This window comes from Abrus precatorius, unplaced genomic scaffold, assembly GCF_003935025.1.
Source record: "Abrus precatorius isolate BTA unplaced genomic scaffold, Abrus_2018 Scaffold11, whole genome shotgun sequence".
Lineage (NCBI taxonomy): Eukaryota > Viridiplantae > Streptophyta > Magnoliopsida > Fabales > Fabaceae > Abrus > Abrus precatorius.
Window position 1 is genome coordinate 13,254,248 of NW_020874303.1, and position 9,278 is coordinate 13,263,525.

Here is a 9,278-nt window from a genome sequence, read left to right on the forward strand (position 1 = left end):
AAGTCTTCAAAGGATCTTAGGGGCATTGAATGTAAATGTGGAAAGAATGTGAAAGGGTGATGTGCATGAGATAGTATAGAAATGGTGCAGTTAAAATATATGCATTGTGTCATTTTGGTTGATGTTGTCGTGATATATGTGTTGTAATACATCGACGAGTGTGATTGGGACACATGTGTAGTGACATATCGATTGACGTGATGTAAAGCATTGACGTGCATGATAGTAAACAGATGCATGTTATGAAAGTTAGCAAACATAATTGGTTGTTTATCTTGCATGTATTATTCTGTGATAGTAAGACGTGTGATTTGAGTGTTATTGTGAATTAATCCCTGTTGATTGGTGTTATCAAGTATGATATATGTATATGAGTATTTATTTATGTTAAACCAAAGATTTAGTGGGACAAAAAATACTCACCCATACTAATATTTTCAGGTGATGAATGTCAAGAGAGAAAGGTGTTTGTCCATCCTAGAATCATAGTCCAATGGTATTGAAGAGAATGTTATTTTGTAGAGATTAGAAATGTTTGAGAAATTGTACTATTTTATTTAAATTGTAATTTGTGATAACTAAATTGTGTAAAGGATTTCAAATGCCAAATTTAGAATTTATGGTACTTAGGTCAATTTCGTTGAAATTATTTCATTATCGTCCTTAGCAAAAATTCCAATTTTATATGTATTCATAATGAGCTACATGTTTTGTTAAAAATAAAGTTAAATTTTATCTAATTATTTCAAGTTTCAAAATTTTACCCTTGAAATAATATGAAACTTTTACAAAAAAAAATTTGTAAATTTTGTTATTATGGAATTTGAGAGTGAAACTAAGTAAATTATTTTATATTCACATAAAAATTGTTTATTTAAATAAAGAAAATGAAGGTATTACAAAACATACGTCAATAATACTTTAACAAAAAACTAAAATTGATTAAGTTGTAATGTATTTTATTTTATTTTTTGATATTTTAATGTATTTTATTTTGTTTAAAAGAAAAGTTATTTTAGGTAGAAAAAGATTAATTACAGTACATAACTTATAAGAACTCTATCAGATAAAATATTTTTATAAACCATTTATTATTAATTTTTATTTATATGAAAATGTCTTCTAACGAAAATAATTTGATTGAATAAGACAGATGTAAAAAGTAAATTTTATTTAAATAGAATAAGATAATTGAGTAAAACTACTGTAAAAAAAATAATTATATTTATTAAAAATTGAAAGTAAACTTTTATTATTTAGTGTGTCCATATTTTAAGTTTACGATGCATAAAAAATGAAAAAAATTAATTACATAGAAAAATAACACCTATATTAAACTGTAATTTACTTTAAAAGAAATTATCTAGTCTTAAACTTGGTTCCAATTATCATGGACCGTTGTCCGTTTATTATTTAGCGGGGCGCATTTTAAGCGTACGATAAACGACGTCGTATAGAAAACAAGTATATCTGTATAAATTGGTGATAACCCTAGCCTCATTCGTGCTCTCATCTTCACAGAACGGCGCGCCGCACACTCGCACTGTGGCAGCATAGACGCGTTGGAATCTCAGATCCTTCTCTTCATCACTTCAACGAAATGGGTGAAGCTATGGAAAGTGAAGAAATACCCAAATACAGAGATATAAGACGCTATTTCTGCAAATATTGCGGCATCTGTAGGTCCAAAAAAACCATCATCACTTCTCACATCAATTCGCACCACAAGGTACCCTTTTTTTACTTTTTCCAGCAATTTTTTATGTATTCGAAACGGGTGTCTTAGTTTTTGAATGTAGAAGATTTTGCAAGCATAGTTGGTATAGGATCGCTTTAAATCCCATATCATTTTTATTTTATTTTTTTGTTTCTGTTTTCTTGTTGTTTATGGTTTGTGTTGTTGACTTTTGATGTGCTTTAGGAGGAGGTAGAAAAAGAAAGAGAAGAGAAAGATCCTGAAGCAGGGGCTGTGAAATCCAACACTTGTGAGGAATGTGGTGCTACTTTCAAAAAACACGCCTATTTGTTGCAGCATATGCGAAGTCATTCGCTTGAGGTACTTTCCAAGTTCCCACATTATTATTATTATTGTGGAAGGACTAGGTTTATGTTTTCACTTGATTGTATCAGTTGTTGTATGAACTGAAGGTGAATATTTTGCAGGAAAGTAATTTATAAGACAATAAAATGATTGAAAAACTATGGATGTTTAGTGTGAAGCATTGGATCCCAGACAAAGAACTCCAAAATGCGAGAGGCAGTGTGTTTCCACTTGATGGATCAGTATCAGGTTGGGAGACCTCCTGTGAAGCTCCATCAAGGATGCCTCGGTCACGCACTGTTCAAAATGAGGTTGGCAATTTGTTCATGTGTGTTGTTCTTCTCAAAGGGCGATAGCAAATTTTTCTAATTGTTTATCTTTTAATCGTCTCTAACACTTATTTTGTGATGGGTCCAGAGGCCGTATGTTTGCACTGTCAATGATTGTCAGGCAAGTTATCGAAGGAAGGACCACCTGACCCGGCACCTTCTACTGCATCAAGGGAAGACCTTTAAATGTCCTATTGATAATTGCAACCTTGAGTTCACTGTGCAAGGCAATATGAAAAGGCATGTGAATGAGATTCATGATGATAGTTCTATCAATGCTAGTGTTAAAAGTGAGCAGCAGTATTTGTGTCCTGAAATTGGCTGCGGAAAGGTTTTTAGATTTGCGTCGAAGCTGCAAAAGCATGAAGATTCTCATGGTAGGTTTTGTTTCTTTTGACTTTCTGTATGAGTAGGCAAAATTTTTGTGGGATGTTTGTAAAGTGCTCTCCTTTATTTAATTTTGTGAAAGATTTGGGGCACAATTTTGAAGAAAGCCTTTATTCTGCAGTTAAGCTGGAGTCGGTAGATGTAGTATGCTTAGAGCCTGGTTGCATGAAACATTTCACTAATGCCCAGTGCCTTAAAGCCCATGTTAAGTCCTGCCATCAATATGTGACCTGCGACACTTGTGGTACTAAACAACTAAAGAAGAATATTAAGCGTCACCTCTGTTCACATGAAGCAAACAGCTCATCAGAGACCTTTCACTGCGAATTTAAGGGCTGTGTTTGCACATTCTCAAAAGTAAAGATCTATTAATTCTGAGATCTGCTTGGTTTATACTCAAACTGAATTCTCAGTTTGAAACAGGTTGACCTTTGTTTAATTTTTTTGTTGGTTATGTGTATCAACAGAAATCTAATCTTGATAAGCATAAGAAGGCTGTGCACTTCAAGGAAAAACCTTTTGTCTGTGGATTTCCTGATTGTGGTATGAGATTTGCTTACAAACATGTGCGAGACAATCATGAAAAAACGGGGAAACATGTTTTTACTCTTGTAAGTTCTTTTGCCTTACAAGTCTAGTTGTGCAGAAGTTATCTGATAAGTGATTGCTTTGCCTTTTCATTTGCATTTAAATATTCATTTAGATTTTTTTTGGTACAGGGGGATTTTGAAAGAGCTGATGAACAATTCAGGTCAAGGTCAAGGGGAGGGAGGAAGAGAATATGTCCTACTGTTGAAATGTTGGTTAGGAAGAGAGTAACCCCACCTAGTCAATTGGAGGATTGGTTATTTATGCAGGATAGTGAGTAAGGTTTATGCTTTTGAGTTGTGTTCCGATAATAGTGAGCAAAATGTAAGTTTAATCCACTGTGAACCATAAGTAGAAAGTATATATACATTTATTGTTAGTATTACAGTTACGGGGGTGTAGCACAATAATGTGTAGGGATGATTGCTGCGACTACTTGTATTGTATATATACATTTATTATTAGTATTGTATGTATTGGCCAATCTATATTTGTATAGTGACTGCCACTTGTATGGCAGTTTGTAGCCTATGAATAAGACCAACTGTAATCACCAGACACCAATGGTTTTAATTTGGTTTTGAAAAGGACACAGATTCCCTTCCCCATCTTGTGTGAAGTTTGATTTTTAAACTATCCTGACTCTTAAATCAAGAGATGTTTAAATGTTTCAATATTTTAATTTCGTAAATACAAAATTTGGTTAATTTTCTTATAATGTTTTAATCATATTAATAAATTAATAGTTTGTTTTATATTGAGTGGCGAGTTCTGCAACTAGGTGAAGATCACACCAACCATGGGACCATAGAAGAAAAGTTCAAGATTTAGAAATTAGCAAGCACGGTGATGGAAAGAGTATCATTTTCTTGAAACGATTACTAGAAAAATCATCCATTGTAAGGTTTAAATTAATTGTTTTGTTAATTTTAGTCCTAAAATTTGAGTTTAAGCATTTATAAATAAAAAAATTTTATAAAAAAAATATAGTTGTTGTATTAAAGTTATAAAAATATAATGAATATTTTCTTAATAAAATTTGACTATTATTAGTTATTATTTAAAGAGTTAGTGTGTCTATCTTAAAAGAAAATGAGAGAAAATGGTCAAAGTTTTGAGCTTGGTCAAGTGAATAATGATGCGGTATGGAGTGGGAAATTGTAATTTACTTCAGAAGTGTTGGTAGAATTGCATCAGTTGGACAACTTTGCAATAGTTCTGCTATGTTCAATAGTTTCTTCATATCCCGTCAATCGAGGAAGCTGTCTACACATTAACAAAGCTTGTTAGTGTATAATTTATTTTCGGGAGCATCTTGTGGTTGTGATAGCATTTTGAGTAATCACAGGATGCTGCAACTGTAAATGAGTGAAGTTTTTCCTAGTTAAAAGAAAATACATGGAATGGACATATTGAAGCAGAAAGTGGAACTTTTGACTGATACATAAGAATGTAGAATGATTGGAAGAACCATTGTATGTGAAGTCTATGGGAAACATGTTGTCCCCTGCATCATAGGCTAATCTAATTGTTGTTTTGTTTAATGCATCGTATTCGTATTATCCTAACAGTGATAGGGTGAGCTCCATTTTTTTATAACCAAGAAGAAAGGCACAAAATGTAACTCCATTTCACTATAGGTAGCCCAAGGGAAACATTAGCCCAGTCAAAATGCATTAGAATAGAAAACATATGAATATGATACGTATGCAGGGTGCATCACTTCCAACTGGACTAGCTTTTCGATGACCCAAAAAAGAAAAACAAGAGGACTAGTTTCCTATGATAAAAATTGAAAATAATACATGTCAGTTTAAAATTAACTGTTATACCATGATAAAATAAATATTTATTTTTTATTAAAAATAAGTAAATAAACTTCACTTTTTTGTTCTTTATTTAAACAATTTACATGAAATGATGTATAAGCCTAAAAAAGAAGTATTAAGAAATATTGCAATAAAGAAAAATAAATTAATTCATATAATTATTGTACTTTATAAGATTTATAAATATTTTTAGCTTATTTATTTTATGTAAAAATTTTAATATTTTACTATTTATTTTAAAACAGCTAATTCAAACTTGCACGTCCTAGATATTAGTCTACTAAATTAAAAACTTAAAGGGACATAGAGCATTTCAAATAACCTGTAAACTACATGGAATAAAATAAATTGCTACAATTAACTGAATGAAAATATTTCAAATCAAGTGTAAGAGTTTTTAGATTTATATTAATGTAAAAGAATTTTACCCCTATTTCAATTAATATATTATTTTTATTTTTAAAAGTAATTTTGTTTAATTGTACAAGCCGAGCATGGACTAAGCTAGAAAGCCATTTCTTCATTAAAAAAAAAAAAAACTAATATGGTAGTAAAGTTTTGGCGCAGCTAAGCATAAAGAAGCCTGATCAGACTTTAAAATAATAAAAAAAAATATTAATGATACACTTTTTAATATATTTTTTAATTATTAGTTAAAATTTATAAAAAAAAATTAAAAAATTATATGAATCTCACTTTTAAATTAATATTTTTTCCTATTTTTTATAATTTTTAATAAATTTTAGTAAATAATTAAAAATATATTAAAAAAATACATTAAAAACTGTATTAATAAAATTTCTCAAATTATTTTAAAAGTTGCACAATTTGTTAAACCACCCATAAGAACCATATTTGGATCAATGTTGGCTCAGATAATTCATAACTGAGAATTGTGTTCAGAGCGGTTTGCCAAGTGCAATGCAAAAGCTATCTTTGGAAATGTTTTCTTTCAAAATATAAGACTTATATTTTATATCACGAGTAAATACGACAATTTAAAATATATTATAAATTTCTTAAGTCAAATTATTTTTCGAATTTCACATATATTAATACATTTATAAATTACAATTTATAATATTAACTTGGTTAAGTTTTGTTGGCACATACAACAATTTTATGTTTTCGTTAATAATTATAAAATTTTGCTTTATTTAGGCTTTATTTTTCAGTTAGAGATGTCTATATAAGTAAAAATTTATAGAAACAAATTATTTAAAATAAGAAATATCAAGTTATTGTCTATTTATTTGATATTGTATATTTAAATTTAAAAAATAAACATTCAAATTAGTATTTAGTTTAAATTGACTAGATTTAAAAAATTATATTTGAGTGAAATAAAAAAAAGTAAGATAATTTTAAAAAATATATTACATCATTCATTTAAAAACAGTTTATCTTAAAATTCTCTTATAATTTTGTATAAATTAATCAAGTTATATTATAAGATTAAATTATTAAAATTAAATTAAAAAACTAAAAAAATTATTTTAAATTAATTTCCATTTTTAAGGTTTTCACACAAATATTAAATATTTTAATTATGAAATAATTATATTATCTTTATTTTTTATGTTGCTTGTTAGCTGAGAAAACTATTATTTATTTAAGTCAAAATTAGAAAATAAAATATTAAAACACCATCTAATATGATTATTTTTAATAAATAATATTTACTTTAAAATATAGAGACTATTTTTCTCAATCAGATTATGTGATATCGAGTGAGTTTTGCATATATGATTGTAACTATATAATATTGGTTGCTCATTTATTTACTATTACAAGAAAAGTAAACTTTTTTTTATATAAAATCTTATTTATTCGTAAACATAATAATAATTTTTTAAAATATTTTATTTTTATTTTTTCTTTATTAGTTTTTTATTTAACACTAATTAATACTAAATTTTATAATTAGATTTTTATTTTTTATTCTTATTAAAATTATTACATTTATAACCTTTCCTTATAAAAAACTTATTAGAATTTAGTGTCTAACAAATTAAACGACTAATATATTAATAGATACTATTAACTTTAATAAATTAATTGCTAAGTTGACTAATAAAATTTTAACTCGACATTGTGTTAAACATGTGATAGACCTCTATTTTAATCAATATATAATATTTTAAAATAAATATTTAAATATCTTTTTGATTTCTGTAAAATATATTGTGATTGAGTTTCATCTAAAAAATGATTTTATTTTGATTTAGTTTTTAAAAAATTAAGTGTGTAAATTATTCAATCAATTAATGTGAGATTATTTTAGTTACTCGGCTTGAACAAAAGCTGACTTTTAAAAAAAAATTTCAAAAATTAATTTTGTATAATTTTTATAAAAATTAAAATTTATTTAAATCTCTATTTTAAAATACTTCGTATTGTCAAATATCAAATACATACACATATACTGTTTATTAACTATCTATTTAACCGACAAAAGAAGCAATAACTAATATTTTGGTCGTTTAATTTATAAAAACTAAAAGTATATTTAAAAAATTATAAAAAAAAATTAAAAAGTAACTTACGATACTCGTAAGAGCTTATATAAAAAAGATAATTTATTTGACCAATAAAAATATTTTTAACTCATGTCAATAAATTTTTGTGTCAAATTTACGATATAATTTGTTTATACAATAAAAAAGAATTGAATAAATATATAATTAAGTAATTATCTAAATATATCTTAAATCTTAATAAATTTTGTTTAAAGAAATCAATTTAAATATAATAGTTTTGATGGGTACTAAGAAATTATTTGTTATAATTATTAATAAAAAAAGCAAAGACTATATTTCTCAGTTCTCACGGTGATATGCCGTAGCTGTGCAGTGTTGACAACAACCGTTGACGTTGATAGAGCAGTCATTCTATTATATTAATCAACGCCGCTGATTTGGTTGACTGTGGTTTTTGAGAAAATTAAGGTAAGCAAGATTCATGGCGCAGCCTCTGTGGATCGCTTTTCAGGCTCTATGGAACATTGAATCTTAACTAGAGTCAGCCGCTACACACCAAATTCTCAGTTAACGTTCAAATTGTTGTACATAAACACTGAATTTTCTTTTTGGAAGCTCCAAAATCAGTGCCGAATTTTTAAATTAAGAAAAAAAATAGGCATCATGGTGCATTTTTGGAGCAGGAGTGGAAAATTTGAACACGAAACAAGCACCTAATTCACTCAAATTTGAATGTATTTTAAAGTTGCTTATACTACAATGGGTTATCGAACTTCAATAGGATGAATTTTATTAGCACTTTGATGGGTGGTTCTGTACATTACCCTTTTCAATTGATCTACGCCACTTTTAATTTATTAGGACAGGTATAACCCACTTAGAGAATATAATCACTTTTTATTAATGTTTTAATAAAAATTAAAAACACATAAAAATGACCAAGAAAGTTAAATTATATTTTTATTTTTGAAATTTTAAAAATTATAAAAAATAATACTCAAACAATGATTTCAAAATTGTAAGATTGATAGTCTTGAGTTGTATCCACAATTGTTCGATAAAGTTAAACTATTTAGTTTATTAATTATATTTTTTACTCTTTAAATGATAGACTTAGGACTTGTTTGATTGTAACGATAAGAAGATAAGATATGTTAATTAATCTTTTTTATCTTAATTATTTTATTAAGACAGTAAAAAGTCTTATCCATTGAAAAAGTGAAGGATTATGAACAATGGATAGAATAGTTTTCTCAACTTCTATCTCGTATCCTCTTTAATGTTTTATATATAAAATATTAATTATTTATAAAATATATTTTAAATAATTTTTTTAAAAATATGAACATTAATTTTTATAAACATATTTTACTTGTTTTATAAAATATAATTTTAAATTTTTTATGATTTTTTAAATGATAATTTTAAAAAATTAATTGTAATTTTTTTTAAAAATTATTATAATTTAATAGAAAAAATTAAATATTATTTTTATATGAAAATTTTCATGTTTAATTTAAAATTTTTTAACATCTGTGTATACTTTTATTGAAAATCCATAAAATTAAAGTTAGATATTATTTTCTTATGTTTTGTTTAACTCTTAAAATACAATGTTATATGC

General features: G+C 26.7%; 1 protein-coding gene across 3 annotated transcripts; it reads left to right on the forward strand.

Annotated features, from left to right (window-relative positions):
• Positions 1–1,463: 1,463 nt before the first annotated feature.
• LOC113854980 (transcription factor IIIA) lies at positions 1,464–3,928 on the forward strand. Of its 3 annotated transcripts, none has more exons than XM_027486362.1 (7): positions 1,464–1,729; positions 1,922–2,056; positions 2,221–2,352; positions 2,459–2,747; positions 2,879–3,114; positions 3,225–3,368; positions 3,477–3,927. In XM_027486362.1, exons 1-7 carry the CDS (start codon positions 1,601–1,603, stop codon positions 3,624–3,626), a joined length of 1,215 nt encoding a protein of 404 aa, XP_027342163.1. In that variant the 5' UTR covers positions 1,464–1,600; the 3' UTR covers positions 3,627–3,927. The 3 variants fall into 3 exon arrangements, with proteins under 3 accessions (XP_027342163.1, XP_027342164.1, XP_027342165.1); XM_027486364.1 differs by having other exon boundaries at positions 1,512–1,729; positions 2,164–2,352; positions 3,477–3,928; XM_027486363.1 differs by lacking the exon at positions 2,221–2,352.
• Positions 3,929–9,278: the final 5,350 nt, after the last annotated feature.

What these genes read in the sequence shown, in the direction of transcription:
- LOC113854980 (XM_027486362.1), top strand. Translation starts at nt 1,601, where the DNA reads ATGGGTGAAGCTATGGAAAGTGAAGAAATACCCAAATACAGAGATATA. An exon ending in GTGTTTGCACATTCTCAAAA is followed by an intron (nt 3,115 to 3,224) that starts GTAAAGATCTAT and finishes GTGTATCAACAG; the next exon opens with AAATCTAATCTTGATAAGCA. An exon ending in GGAAACATGTTTTTACTCTT is followed by an intron (nt 3,369 to 3,476) that starts GTAAGTTCTTTT and finishes TTTTTGGTACAG; the next exon opens with GGGGATTTTGAAAGAGCTGA.